The sequence below is a fragment of the Sus scrofa genome, chromosome 7 (assembly GCF_000003025.6).
Source record: "Sus scrofa isolate TJ Tabasco breed Duroc chromosome 7, Sscrofa11.1, whole genome shotgun sequence".
NCBI classification, from domain to species: Eukaryota; Metazoa; Chordata; class Mammalia; order Artiodactyla; family Suidae; genus Sus; species Sus scrofa.
Window position 1 is genome coordinate 112,043,206 of NC_010449.5, and position 15,550 is coordinate 112,058,755.

Genomic DNA, 15,550 nt, shown 5'->3' on the forward strand with positions numbered 1-15,550 from the left:
TCCTGACTTGGGCCCTGCAGGGCAAAGGGGGAACTCAGTCCAATGCTTGCAGCATCTTGGCTGAGCTCTGGGCAAATGCTGGGAACCAGCTGGCCCTGGCAACACCCCATGCCAACTCCAGTGCAGGGAAAGGAAACAAAGGACCCTTGGGCTCCAAGGGGCATACCTCAACTATGAAAAGGCCTGGGAGGTGCCCTGTCCCCATGACACTGGATGAGCTTGGCTGGAAGGTTCTTGGGAATCTGAAGAGACCAGGGTCTCTGGAACTTACCTTTGCCCAAGGGCAATTCTGAAGGGCTTTGTAGAACACACCTTTGCTTCTTTCTTTATTTCCTAAGGAAACCTGAGGCAAAGGGGAAAAAAATACAAAAATGAATTTAAACAGAGACCCCTTGCTGATCCACGAGAGGCTCCTCAGCTGTAGGCAGCCAGCCCGTGGTTGGCCAGGCACTGCCACAGTGCCTACCAGGTGACATGGGTCCATGCCCCACAGGTCACCCCCAGGGGCCACTCTGTTCCTGCAGGTCGAGTCAATCTTAGCATTTCTGACTCGGCTTCATCTCCTCCTCTACGAGGCACCCTTGGTCATGCCTTATGTTACCAAGAGTGCCTAGAACAAGGCCTCGGGTGTGAGACGAGGGTGATGACTCTACACAGAAGGTACCTGCTTTAACACCTGCCATCTTCCGAAAGCTACTTTAGAGCAATGAGATAACTAGGATTACTGCATCAGTAAACTTGTCAAAAGCACATTTCCAGTTGGGAATTTCAGTCTGAGAGCACACAGATATTCAGCATGTTTTTAATACTAAAGTATAAAAATCCTTAGTCTCAACTCACAGACAGGTGCTCTTTCCATGCCTGCTGTGGGAACGGGAGCAGCGTGTGCCCACCCCCACCCCCAGATCTTTCCCAGGTCCTAGGAAGGGACTGTCGCTTGGCAGCTCCTCCGTGGCGGCACAACCCTCTCAGGCAGCTCCTGATGCAGGCTAAGCTTATGGAGCTGAAGGCTGTTCCTGGGCTTTCCACCCACCTGCCTCCCCCAGACTCCTCGTCCCCCAGGAGCGCTTTCCAGTGGACACTGGTTCTGCCCACCGGGCAGCCTGTGCCCGGCGTGGATGGACCGGTGAGGGCTTGTGGCCCAACCCCAAGAAATGGCATCTAGAGACGTCCATCCGCAGCTCAAGACCGCCATCTACCAAGGACGGCCTCACTTCCTTTTCAGACCTTTCAGGTTAATCCCAGAGTCTCTGAGACTATGACAGGGGGCTGCACCCACATCTGGGAAAACCGCAGAGGAGGCGCAGGCCCTCCCCACCTCTCCGAGTGCCCGGGGGAGCCCTGCCCCCCTGCCCAGCACGAGCCTCGGCCGTCCTGAGGTTCTGAGGCTGGACCTCAGTGCGAGCTGTCCTTCCTTCACACGCCCAAACACTTCAGAGTCCTCGGCTACGACAGTAACGACACTCACGGCTGTTACGGAAGGAAGAGAACTCGCATGACTGTACTTCCTCGGCCACTCTGTTTATTTGTGAGACTCAGATGCCCTGGAAGCCGGCGAATCCAGGCGCACGAGCTGGCTGGCCTCAAGTGAGAATGCCGCGATTTCCTTCACCAACCGGCCACAGGTTAACTGTTCTTAGCCTCTGCTTAACGGGCTAAGAACAGTTAAGGGCCAGGCGAGAGCCTGGGGTGAAGGAGTCTGCATTCAGGAGTCCTCTCTAAGGCACGGGCTGCGAGCAGCTAGGGGCTGCATGTACCCCGTGTGCACCTGCAGGGATTTCCCCGCAGCAGAGCAGAGGTGCAAAGGGGAAGAAAGGTCCAGGACGCGGCCCTCCGTGCCCTCTTTCCTCACCCCGACCAACCCCGACTTCCCTAAGCTCCTGTCAGGCTGAACTGTAACAGGTGGAGACGCCAATGCTGCCCATCCGCGGTAAGCCTGCCTTCCTGGGGCGCCGGCAGAGAACTGAGGGCAGCGTGGCCGCAGGCACGGGCCCCAGGAAGCCTCGCTCAGGGCCGCCCTTCCTCAGGAACTAGGTCTCACAGGCCAAGGAGGTCCTCACCGATGAGGCGCACCCCGGAAAGCCCTGCCGCCCGGACCCTCTGCCAGGGCCTCACTGGTCGGTCATCTTCTCCCAGGGCCCGGATGGGGCAGGATGGGGGCAGAGGTGGAGTGGGGGGTGGGGGAGGTAACAGCAGCAGGTGGGCACTGACTGCCCACCTTCTGTACCAGAACAAGGCTCCAAGCACTCCCTTCAGGGAGCTGTGTGGTGCTGAGTCATGGCTGTCTTTGGCACTGCTGTCCCTTCACAAGGTGCCTCCATATGGGGGAAGTAACATCTCTAAGAAATGAGAAGGCTGAAGGTCCTTGGGCTTTTGCAAAATTTGATTCTTTTTTCTTCCCTGAGTACAAACAAATCTGAACAACTGTTAATTTATACAGGTTTTTTTAAGTAATATGGCAAAACTGCTACGCAACCCTATGACTGGAGGCTTATTTATTTACTAGAAAGGTAAGTGAAGTGGGTTCTTCTGCCCTCACCAGCTCTAGTAAATGGTGGCCTTTCAATATATTCTAGCTTCTGCCATCTCTCAACAAAGTGGAAGAAGAAATGGGAGTTCCCCTCGTGGCTCAGCAGTTAACAAACCGACCAGGATCCGTGAGGATGAGTCTGATCCCTGGCCTTGATCAGGGGGTTAAGGATCCAGTGTTGCCGTGAGCTGTGGTGTGGGTCACAGACGTGGCTTGGATCCTAAGTCGCTGTGGCGCAGATCGGCAGCTGTAGCTCTGATTTGACCCCTAGCCTGGGAACTTCCACATGCTGCAGGCGCAGCAATGAACCAAAAAAAAAAAAAAAAAGAAAAATTAAAAAAAATAAGTAGAAGAAGAAATTATGCTAGAGGGTAAAATCAAATCTAAAGATGACCAATTCGGAAATGCCACTGTTCCCTTTCTCTTCGTGAAAACTTCTTTTATTAGGCCCAGGAAATCAACTAACTGGTTTATATACTTACATTTATTTCCTTATTTATTGTGTGGGTAGATGACTAAATTAAAGAACTCTAAGAATCTTGAAAATAACTGCAATTTTAGTCAAAACAACAACAAAAAAGGTATAGCTGAAAGTGTCCATGCATATGCAGGACAGTGTATTTGAAAGTCAACTGCTGTTTGTCCAATTCCTTTTCTCTCCCATATTCTCCATGGCCAACAGTAAGTTTTAACTCCTTCCATCATTTTTTGCAGGGGGAAAAGGCAAGCAAGCAAGCAAATGAGCTCGCGTGTATGAACCATGCATGTGCCTGTGTACCTAGAAGGCACCCACATACAACCCAACAAACCAGTGCCCTCCTCCACGGAGCCCCACCCTTTGCCAGTGGCCCCACGGCCCCCGCTCTCTCCTGGCACTCTCGGCCTGCACCTCACATTCTGGCCCTAATTCGATTTTTTCACTGTGTTTATCAAAGCGTTAGAAGCCCATCCAGATGCCTCCCAGAGAGCTGCTAGGGGAAGTCACTGCTCTAATTAATTCCTGGTCCAATGCTCATCTTTCCAAAAAGACAGAAAAAAAGCCTGGGGCCCTTAAGGAATTTCTGAGTGAATAAGAATTTTCTATCTACAGTCCAACCAAACTTGGCTCATGGCAGACACTCAGTAAAAATACTGCAAGTCTGGACCTCACACCCTGTGTGTCTGTCTCTACCTACAAAAGACTGGAGAAGATCAACTGGCAAATCTGCAGGCTCTCCTTTGTAAATTAAAGCTCTTTCATTTCCTTAGATAGATGCACAGAGTGTCAGCACTGGAACTTTTAGGGAACATCTGATGCACCCCTCTGGCTAAGGGGCCTAAGGACAGGAGCAGAGCTCCACAGGAACCCAGCTCTCCTGCTGCCCCAGCTGCCTCCTCTGGTGAACAAGCAACAGGTGTCTGGTCCACGGACAGACACCACGCTGGCCTTTAAACTTCTCAAGGTTTCCATTTCATACAAGGGTGTCAAAACATAAAATCTGAGCTTTTGAGTCTGAAGAATAAATGTTAAAAATACAGAAACTCTGGTGGTAACTCATCTTGATGCCGACTTCTGCCCATGAGATTGTGCCCTTTTGTCCTGAGTGTGCCTCTGAGCTGCTGTCCTTACAGAGGTCAGGAGAGGGAGGCCAGGTGAGTTCTGAAACCTCTCCCAACCCTAACTCACTCCCTCTGAACGTCTTTACACCTGATTCTGTCATATGACAACTGGAAATGTTCAAATGCTTTCATCAACTTCTAAGAATTTATCCTATGGAAATAATCAGAGACATATATACACTAATTAGGTAAAGAAAGGTCACTCCTGGCTTCTGAAAACCACAGTATTCAATGGAGGTCACTTGGATAGGATTTAATAGCCTGGAGTTAACACTCAAGTGGCCTAAAAGAGATCATGTATCTAAAAAAGCAATTTGGCAGCAGATGTATTAGCAAATGAGGCCGAGCCCAATATCAGGCCTTTAATCAAAGGCAAAGCCAATTCAGACTCTGTGAAGCCCACCTTTCAGCCTGCACAACACATTAACAAAACTAAATGGCACCTTACCACATTCAATCGCTGTAGTATTTTTAAGTAAAATCAAAGCTGCTTTGGAAACATCTATTTTAAAAACCACATTCTAGATAGAGCTAGATCAATCCTATCTTTTAACAACAAAACCGAATCAAGACCTGCAAAAAAAAAAAAAATTTTTTTTTTTTTTTTTTGTCTTTTTGCCTTTTCTTGGGCCGCTCCCACGGCATATGGGAGGTTCCCAGGCTAGGGGTCTAATTGGAGCTGTAGCCACTGGCCTACACCAGAGCCACAACAACGTGGGATCTGAGCCGCGTCTGCGACCTACACCACAGCTCACAGCAACACTGGATCATCAACCCACTGAGCAAAGGCAGGGATCAAACCTGCAACCTCACGGCTCCTAGTCGGATTCGTCAACCACTGCGCCACGACGGGAACTCCCCCCCCCCTTTTTTTTTTTTTTTTTGTCTAAGACCTTCAAAAAAAATTAAAAAAATTTTTTTTTAATTTTGCTTTTTAGGGCCACACCTATGGCATACAGAGCTTCCCAGGCTAGGCACTGAAGTGGAGCTGTAGCTGCTGGCCTATGCCACAGCCACAGCCACGCAGGATCTGAGCCACGTCTGTGACCTACACCACAGCTCATGGCAACGCTGGATTCTTAACCCGCTGAGCAAGGCCAGGGATCAAACCTGTGTCCTCATGGATGCTAGTCAGATTTGTTAACTGCTGGGCCACAACAGGAATGCTGAAAAAAATTTTTTCTAAATTTTTTTCTTTTTAGGGCCACACCCACAACATACAGAAGTTCCCAGGCTAGGGGCTGAATCAGAGCTGCAGCTGTAGGCCTACACCACAGCCGCAGCAATTCGGGATCCAAGCCTCATCTGCGGCCGATACCACAGCTCATGGCAACACCAGATCCTAGCCCACTGAGCAGGGCCAGGGATCAAACCTGCATCCTCACGGACACTATGTCAGGTTCTTAACCTACTGAGCCACAACAATAACTCCAAGACCTGAAAATTCTTATGAGCAGAACAGCAACGAGTTTAGGTCTTTTTCAGATGAAAGCTCTTAGACTATTTCCAAGCTGTTGACTCAACAAAGTCGACTCAGAGAAAGTCCCTCGACGTCCTGCTGCACCACCTGGTCCCGGCACCCTCCTGTCACTCTATCAAAGCCTCCGGTGCAAGAGGCAACATGCGACCCCTTCCAAGTCCTGATGTCATTCCACCAGGACCCCCCAGGATGAGCCAAGGCCGAGGTGTAGGGGGAAGCCTCCCAGTCCCCAGTGCAATGGCTACTGGCCACCTACACATCGCACTTAGGAAGGAGGACAGAGAGACAAAAACTTACCAAAAACTTCAAATACATCCTCCACAATAAGGGGCACTGGCTGCCGTGGTCACTCCGCAATGCTTGTTCAAACAGGGCACTGATCCGGTGTGTCAGGCCGGTCTCGGGAATGGTGGCATGGACCTCTCTCCCGTCCACCCTACGAGACAAAGGCACCATCACTCCGAGACAGCTCTCATCCCTACACCGCAGTAGGAAGAGATCCGCAAGTACAGCAAACGCCAGTGACAACTGGACTGGTGCTGTCCCCCAATCTGAGGGTGCTGGGGGCAGGTACGGGTACGCTGTGGCTCTTCCAGGGCCGGAAGAAGCCTGCATCCATGGTTCTGTGGTGCCTCCACCACGCTGAGTCTGCCTAGAAGGCTCACAAACTCCTTGCTTCTCGGTTTTCTAAGGAAAACCGACCTTCTCATCAGCAGAATGCAAATTTTACTGTATGGGAAGGAAACACCTTTCAACTGAAAGCAGACTAAATAAAACCTCATGCAAGAAATTAAAAAAAAAAAAAAAGTAAACTGAAATACTATCCAGAAGCAATTCTGAACAGTCAATTTATAACCATAAAGATTCTGGAAGGAATCACGATACCTTAGCTAATATGTTCCCAAGCCTATCATTTAGCCTTTAGATAAACTACTGTATCAAAGGATGACACTTAAAACATGCCACTGTTACCATCAGTCATGACAGCAGAGGCTAGTACTTTGTTACTTTGCGCTCAGCACTTCCCCCCCCCCCCCCCGCCAGCAACTCTCTGAGGTAGGTTCTCTAAATTATTCCCATTTTGCAGAAAAGGAACCTTCCACAGACATGAGAGACTTGGCCAGATCACACAGCTGGTATGTGGAGGAGCTGGATTTGACCCCAGATTCCAACTCCAGAGCCCACGTTCTTGGCCACTATGCTTTTCTACAGCTTCTCGGACACCTGAAGCCCTGGCAGTCCCCACTCAGGCACCATAAGCTACATTCAGGATCCCAAAAGGCGCAGTCTAGGAAGAAAGCCACAAAAGCTTCTAACGAAAACTGCTGCTGCTGGCAAGTCTCTAATTACTTTTTCAGTGAGTTATTCTACGCCCTTGAGCCCACCCACAGCAGGTGTTCCAGGGCCTGGCCCACACTCGTTTCTGCATTCCTGAGGCCTGGCAGGCAGCAGGCAACCGGCAAGCATTGCTTAATGGTTTGTGGACACATGAACAAAACGCTCCATCATTACCTCTGCACGGTTTCCACCAGGCTTTTCCTCATTCTCTCAGCTTCAATTGCAAACAACCATGGCTCCAAGGGTTTGGCAGACCTGGTCATTGTGTTGAAGAATCTTCTGGTCTTACTGGCACTGTGGGACTTATTCTGAATCTGTACATATGACCTCCAAAGAACCTGGTTGCCAGGATACAACTTTAGAGCCTCCGAGAGAGCCTCTCGCAGAGGAGCCAGAGGGTAGACGCTGACTTTCATGTGGAATCTGAGCAGGCTCGTGTGCATCAGGGCGGCAGCCTCGAGGACACCGCTCAGGCTCCGAGGGCTCGAGCTGCCCTCCAGGCCACAGCCCTCGGCGGACACAGAGCCCTTGAGTTTCGCAAACACCTGCTCATATATCCGCACAGCAGCATCAATCCCAGTGGTCAAATACTGGAAAAGCATAAAGCATTTAACCAAGCTAACCAGGCGGTTGGAGGAATCAGGGGGAGCTGGATCGGAGAGAGAGCCCTCCCCCAAACAGTCCTGCAGCGCGTGCTCATAAGCCTTCCGAGCTTTCAAAATGTGAACAGCCAAGACCTGCCCCGTGTAAGGCCCGTAGGGCCCGTTCTCGGTCAGTCTGGTCAGTATGTGGACAGCTCGGGCTGTAGCGGCCCCTCTCATGTCAGGCAGCAGCTCCACCTCCAGCTCAGCATAGAGGAGACTCAGCTCACAGAGCTCGTGGTCCTTCAGTTCTCTGCTCCCTGCTATGCTGAGTGCTGTATCAAAAACTTTTCTGGCATCTTCTGTGTTGCCGAGCAGCCACTCCAGGTGCGCATATTGCTTCCAGAGGCAAAAATTGTTGCGGTTGTCTGGCTCCTTAAGGAGATTCTTGGCTAGTTTTTTGCAGTTCTTTCCTTGTGACTTTAATCTCTTCTTGTTTTTAGTGTGCAGACACCAAATGACCTAAAGGTAAGAAGACAAGAATGACTCCAAGTGCTCTGTGGGGTTAAAGCAATCCCTTTGTCCTACAGCGTCTAGGCTGCCTTCCTTCGTCATGTGTTTCGGTAAACGCTTAGACTCTCTGAACCGGGAAACAAATCAGGATTTTACCAAAGCCATAGGTGCCCCCAAATGAACATATCCAGCTTTCCAACCAAAACCTCTATAAACAAGGCTTACATACTTCAAATGCTCGTCTCCAAACGAAGGTGACCACGAGATTTTACTTTTTTTTTTTTTTTTTTTGTCTTTTTTATCTTTCTAGGGCTGCACCCACAGCATATGGAGGTTCCCATGCTAGGGGCTGAATCGGAGCAATAGCCACAGGCCTACACCGCAGCCACAGCAATGCTAGATCTGAGCTGCATCTGCAACATATACCACAGCTCATGGCAATGCCAGATCCTTAACCCACTGAGCAAGGCCAGGAATCGAAGCTGCGTCCTCATGGATGCTAGTCGGGTTTGTTAACCACTGAGCCACGATGGGAACTCCTACCAGACACTATTTAAGTAATACAGCCTGGTGTGTGCAACCTGCAGTTAAAGGGTCAGAACTTTGGGTGTTAAAATTCAATACTACCTGGTGGCCAGCAGAGGGCAGAAGAGTCAACCCTAGAGGAATTTTGCAGATAATAGCTATAAAGAGCAGGGTAAGTAGCTTATTTTATCTATTTTAATAAGCCCCTAAATCCTCTAACCCTGCTTAAGCTTAAGCTCTGTTCTTGACACTAACTGCTCACATAATCACGGACATCTGGTGATAAAGAATCAATGCAACAAACAGCTCCCCCGCCACTGACCACTGACGAGCTGGGCTTTGCTCTCCTCTTCCCGGGGCCCCTCATAAGGGACAGCTACAACCCCAGGGCCTATTGGGACCCTGAAGAAGGACGGCTGTGGCCCAGCGCCCTGAAGAACACCAGCACCTGGCCATCCCACCTACAAACAGCGGCAGGAAATGAGGTGGGGGGAGGATGCCGGAGTTACCTTTGCGATCTCGTACCGTAACCAGGAGAAGCAGAGCTGAGACCTCTCCGTGCCTGAAAACAAAGGCATCACAAGGTGGAAGACGTTGCGGATGAACTCCTCGCCCTCTCGATGGTGACCCCTGGTCCAGCGCCGGCAACCTAACTGGTCCGTGCGGCCGACACAGCTGATGCCAGAAAATGAAAGGTTGAGGAAAGTCAAGGGCCTTTCATCATAAAGTCCATTATCGAAGATGCTGTTTTCATCCATGGCCTGATAGAGGCAAGAGGCTGGAGGGCTAAAGCCAGAAGGCACACCCAAGAACTGCAGAAAGGCCGAGATCAGCTGAAACTGAAGATCCGGGCTGGAAAGTCGGATCAGAGACTGCCCAATATCATCAAACAACACCTGCAATGAAGACAAAGTCAAGTGACATAATGCAACAAACAAACCTTCAGGTTTTCCCACAGTTCTTTTTATACGGATGTACTAACGAGTTAACATTATTCAAATTACATTTTAAACAGACAGAACGTAGGTTTCTTCTGCAAGATGCAAAAAAGCTAGAGGCCTCCAAAGGCGAGCTGAGGTGGGAGGGTAAGTGCCGGGAGTCCTGCAGTGCCGGCAGCACCCACACCCCTCCTGGGGATCCTCCGGAGGAGGGAGGACCAAAGCGGAAACTTCCAAAGTAGCCTCACGGATTCAAAGAAAATCTAGAATCACACTCACTTCTGAGAACACACATAACTGCTTTTATAGTTACTGTGGTAGGTTGTGGTTGTGCAATTTTTTAATTTTTAAGGTAGGAGATAAGAACCTTACTATTTTGTGGTTTCTTTGTATAAAACTGCTTCAGGAAATGAAAAATATGCTTGAAAATACACAAACAGCAGCAAGGTAAGAAGGAAACTGCGGGAGCAATGGACCCTGTTGAGAGTAATTATAAGGGCCTGACACTAACTGTAACATTCGCAGCTGATTTCACGTAATAACTTTAAAATCGAAGGCCACAGAAACTACACTATGTCCCAGGTCTTGCTTACCTGACTGGTCTCTGTGGCCCTCAGCAAAGAGGAAATCAAAACACAAGCATAATAAACTGGACCACCTGGGACTCAACTTATCAAAACCGTCAATTAATCAGAACACTCTTCTCCTCCAGGCTTTGACTAGAAAAAAAAAAAAAATCTAAGAAATAGTTCACAGCAGTAGCTTGCTCCCAAAACAGGCTTCTAGAAAACCCCCCAAAATGCTGAGCCTTGAGAACTAACTTCTGAAGGGCAACCACGAACTCTGTAGAACCCTCGAACACCAAAGATAAATGCCACCCACTCTTCCCGAACCTTCAGTTCGGCTGGGCAGGAAGCTCAGGTGCTGACTGGCTTCCGTGAGCTCTCGAATCTCCCCCGAAGGCTGGTCCCTCCTTCCTGCCCCGAGGCCACTTTTTTCCTTCTTCCCAATCCTGTATCCTACTTGTCGTCTAGCCACCGTATCCAGGCCCTCGGGAGCCTTCACTCGTGCTGACCCCTCTGCCTCAAGCCAAAGCTCCGGCATCAAAGATTCACTCAACCTCCAGGGCTATTAACCGAGTGCTCAGCACAGGGCAGTGTCATCCAGGCACGGGTGACTCAGCAGTGAAGAGAAAGGGAACAATCCCCACCCTCCCGGCACGTGACTGGTGGGGAGCAAGCACATCAAAGCTCACGGCCTCGCTGCTGTACAACCTCAGTCTGCACCTGTGACCTGTCCCATGCCAAGCAGCACACAGTGGACCCTTAAACAGCACAGGTGTTAACTGGGCAGGCCCACTCACACCTGAGTGTTTTCAGTAAATAGGTACCACAGGACCACGAGACCCACGGGTGGCTGGATCCGCGGCTGTGGAACCGTGGATACGGAGGGTCGCCTGCAAAATTAGAAAGGGGTTTTTGACGGCTCGGGGGTCATTGTTCCAGAGTCAAGTGTAGCTGGTATCTTGTCAGAGTGGCTCAATTACAAGTATCAATGTAGAAGCCCTTTATTTTCATGTAAAGCCTCCGGAGCTGCTGACCGCTAGGCACCAAGTAGCAGGTCCCCAGAAAACGCTAGTTCCTCCCCAGCATGACGAGCCGTACACCACCTGTCCCGACCTGGCCTCCACCTCTTGTATCTCTTGATTTCCAGAGTCAAACCCACCCACACATCCTCAGGGATCCAAGAGTGGGTAGGAAAAGCATCCAGGACAGTGATTTTGAATTTTCAAACCCTGAGCCCTCAGGCTTCGGTGGGAAAAATTAACTCAACAGCCTGGAAGACCATCTCCAGAGAAGCGACCACACAAGAGCCGACCCTCCTCCTTGGAGACAGAAAGGATCAGGTCTAGCACCTCTACGCTCCCCCCACCACCAGCAGCCAGGGAAACCTACTCTGGTTTTCGGTAAGAGGGCGATTTGTGTAGACAGAAGCAGGCCAGCATCTCCCAAGCCAGGCAGGTGCTCCGAGAGCCCAGCTGCCTCCTTTCAGGGACCCAAAGCCCAGCAGGAATGTGGGAAGAGCAAGCCCTGGCAGCCGGGGGGAGGGCCGGTACTCGCCTGTCTCTCTGGATCCTCACAGTCTTCCTCCGTCTGCTTCTTGGTCTTATCAGGGCGCCACGGCCGCCAGTGCCTCTGGTCCCGGGACCGCTCAGCAGCAAGCCAGATCTGCCACCTGGGCAGAGTCTTATCTTTAATTTCCTGGTCGTCATCTTCTGGTTCATCATCATCATCATCATCTAAAAGCAAGAATAAAACTTTCCAGTGCAACTAACCAGCAAAGAGAACCATCATCAACCTTTAAATCTACCTGCTCTGCCAGCCACAGGGCTGGGTACCTGGAATGCCAAGATGAGCAAGAGCCAGGCCCAGACTCACTGGCATTTAGGGACTTTCCTATAATCAAGTTCTCAGGGAAAAAAACAGCAGGTGAGCTGGTGAAATCAGACGGGTGAAATATTCTAAAGCTGTGCTAATGTGGTAGCTACTAGCTGCATGTGACTCACTGGGCACCTGGAATGAGCTGGTGGAATAAATGAATGTCTAGTTTTACTTCAACTAATTTATTAGTCGTATTTTTAATCTTTTTAGGGCCGCACCCGCACCACATGGAGGTTCCCATGCTAGGGGTCAAATGGGAGCTATAGTTGCTGGCCTACACCACAGCCACAACAACGTGGGATCTGAGCTGCATCTGCGACCCACACCACAGCGCACGGCAGTGCCGGACCCTTAACCTACTGAGCAAGGCCAGGGATCAAACCTCCGTCCTCATGAATGCTAGTCAGATTCATTTCTGCTGAGCCACAGTGGGAACTCCAATTTTAACTAATTTTAATTAAAATAGCCACGTGTGGCTAGTGGTATTGCACAACACAGTTCTAGAATGCTAAATGACATTTAATGACATCACTGGTTTAAATTTTTTTCCTTTTTAGGGCTGCGCCCAGGGCATATGGAAGTTTCCAGGCTAGGGGGTTAAACTGGAGCTACAGCTGCTGACCTAAGCAACAGCTCATGGCAACGCCAGATCCTTAACCTACTGAGCAAGGCCAGGGATCCAACCTGCGTCCTCATGCTTAGTGGTTGGGTTCATAACCCACTGAGTCACAACAGGAACTCCTGGTTTGGATTTTCTTAAGCTATCGGAATTTTTAGTCATTTGTTTGTTCACTTGTGTGTCAGGATTTTAAACCCAACAGTCTACCCAAATGCTCTTCTGAATTTCTCAAAGAAAACTAAAATTTATTAATCTATCACTTTCTTCTAAAGACCTACATTGGAAGTAATCCTTCAATCACACTGAGAATGTTACTATAAGAAAAATTATTCCTGTTGAGTCAAACATCAGACTTAAATACCTGAATTTATTAGATTAGGAATTTGAAAGATTATATGGTTTTGGACATATATGCGTAACAATTACAGACTAACAGGAAGTGAAGGTAAGCAGGAAGAAATGGCCATGAGGTATGAAGAAGCACTTCAGAATCGATGATAAATACCAGCCACTCTCCAAATGCCAACCTTGTCGGGATGGACCAAAAAACTTAAAACCAAAAACAGTTATCCATTAGTCTTCTGAAAACTTTCAGTCTTTCTCCTGACAGTGGGTTTTTGAGGACTCCCATCACGTTCATCAGAAAGAAATTCATTAAATTCAGAAGAAGATTCTTTACCACAGAAACTTTGCAGGGAACGCAAGTACCAACATACATCCCTCATCTGACATTAAAAATCAAGGTTTCAACACCTGGATCACCTTTCTGAGAAAATTAACTTTACTTCTGACTACGAGTGACTATTAGACATTTGGACATTTGTCAGAGAAGTACGTTAACTCGGTATCTGTTCATTCCTATGAGAACTCTATCCTCAAAGGCAAGCAGAATAAACTTTAGAACATACCCTGCTGTGTAAGAGTCCTGCTCATTAACAAAACACAGAAACAAAAACAAGCTAAAAACAAGAAATATGCTGAGTCGGTCACTCAGAGAAGGAAGAGTTACTACCCGAAGCTTTCTATCTCAGTAATGCTTCGTGTGGTCTTACACGACGCATGGCTAGAAGGGCAACAGCTACTTCCATTTTGCCCTGCAGGTTATGTTTCTTCATATAGGAAACCAGTGGTATCAGCATGAAGGGCAGTCCCAGTTCTTCTTGGAAAGGACACTCAGGGAAGTCAGCTGAGCCTCTGACAACCCAGGTGTCAGAGGGCATGACCTTCACCAGGCAGTGCTACCCAGAGCTAAGCCACCCCAACACCTGAAGGCACCCCATCTCAAGTGGAGATGGGGATGCCAGCTAGTCTGGAGCTCTGCACTGCCGGGCCGACCTGAGCTATGCCCAAGTTCCCACTTCTCAGCTGAGGGAACCAAGGCCTAGAACAATCACATCTGGTAGAGGAGGCTGGCGGAGCCCAGCCTCTCCCCCGCTCACATTTTCAATAAAACCAGAAGAGAAGCAATTCCTGAATAGCTGAGAGCTGCACTGTCCAATTCAACAGCCATCAGCATGAGGCCACCAAGCACTTGAAAGTGGCTGGTCTGAGTGAGATGTGCTCTAAGTGTAAAATACACATGAGAGGTCAAAGAGTTCATACAGGGGGAAAAAGACGGCAAAATATCTCGTTACTTTTAAAATACTGACATTTTTAAATGTTAAACAAAATACATTATCAAAATTAACTTTATCTGTTTCTTTTTACTTTTTTAATGTGGCTACTAGAAAATGTGAAGTTACACATGTGGCTTGAGAATTATATTTTTGTTGGCCAGGGCTGCCTTGGAAGTGTAACCTGGAAAGTACTTTGCAGTCACTTAGAATGAGTTTTATAAATGCTAGTTAATAATTATTTTATTCCTAAAAAGGCAAGAATTTTTCTAAGAATCTGTTTGTACAGTATCAAGAAAACAAAAAGACTGCCTTAAATACACATAAAAATGGGAGTGGGGGGAGCAGCAGATTAGCAACGAAATTACTAACCAGAAGCAACCCACAAAAGGAAAAAGGAAAACTGCTTTCTTTGGAAAGAAATTCAAGCCCCCACAGTATATGCACTCTACGGAGACTCTAAGGGGAAGAAAGAGTCTGTTCTCCTAGGTCATTTGCTTAATATATTTTTAAGATATTGATGTTTGTATAAGGTTCTTAAGCTAAACAGCTATTATATAAACAACCCATGAAGGCATGAAAACAAATCCTAAAAGAAGATTCACATCTCAGCTGAGAGGCGCCTCACCTGGGTTGACGACCACCCAGCCGCCCCGCTCCTGCTGGTGCATCCAGGCTCTCCAGCCGCGGGCGCCCTTCTCCCCAGCTCGGGGCTCTCCACTGTCCCAAAAGGGCTCAAAGAATTCCACCTGTTCAGGTTTAAAATACAGAGGTTTAGCATAACTGCCAAGCCACTGGGCAAAATAAGGGAAGACTGGCATAAGAGGGGCTTATGATTCTTGAAATCTTGCTTGTCATCATTCTTGGGAGTACATATATGACACATGTGCCAAAACAAACCAACCAGGCAGCTGCCAAGATGGGCCCCTGTGACCCTATTCCCTACCCCGGCCTCATGTGGTACACAGTCACTCCCGGGAGTGGGGGCTGAACCTGGCAACTCCTCCCAACAAACAGAATGTGGCTCAAGGTGACGGGAAGACACTTCTGAGATCAGGTTACAAATAGACTGGCCCAGCCCGTGGAGAGGGACCTGCAGCTGACAGGAGAGCACTAGTTTCCCGGTTCTGACCCTGGTAGGCCGGTCTCACCAGGGACTGTAGCATGGCCGGCTCCTCGAAGGTACAGGCCCCCTTTAATACCTGAAGTCATGCTGCTTTCAAGATCTCTGGATGGGAAGGAGTTTCAAAGTCCCCCCAACCTTTTTTTTTTATTGACATCTAGTTGACTTACAATATTGTATTAGCAAAGTTTCAACGGGACAGTGTGCTCCTGAGGGCATGATCACATCTCACTTATAGCATGTCCCCAAC

The 15,550-nt window shown here is 48.9% G+C and overlaps 1 protein-coding gene across 2 annotated transcripts in view; it reads right to left on the reverse strand.

The window, feature by feature from the left end:
• NRDE2 (NRDE-2, necessary for RNA interference, domain containing) overlaps positions 1-15,550 on the reverse strand; it is a 50,684-nt gene that overhangs the window by 3,257 nt on the left and 31,877 nt on the right. For both annotated transcript variants that reach the window (XM_021099603.1, XM_021099604.1), the window contains 6 exons: positions 14,806-14,926; positions 11,625-11,803; positions 9,076-9,462; positions 7,122-8,050; positions 5,907-6,045; positions 272-343 (listed from right to left, as the gene is read on the reverse strand). In XM_021099603.1, coding sequence (XP_020955262.1) covers positions 272-343; positions 5,907-6,045; positions 7,122-8,050; positions 9,076-9,462; positions 11,625-11,803; positions 14,806-14,926 — 1,827 coding nt within the window. The remainder of the gene's footprint in view (positions 1-271; positions 344-5,906; positions 6,046-7,121; positions 8,051-9,075; positions 9,463-11,624; positions 11,804-14,805; positions 14,927-15,550) is intronic.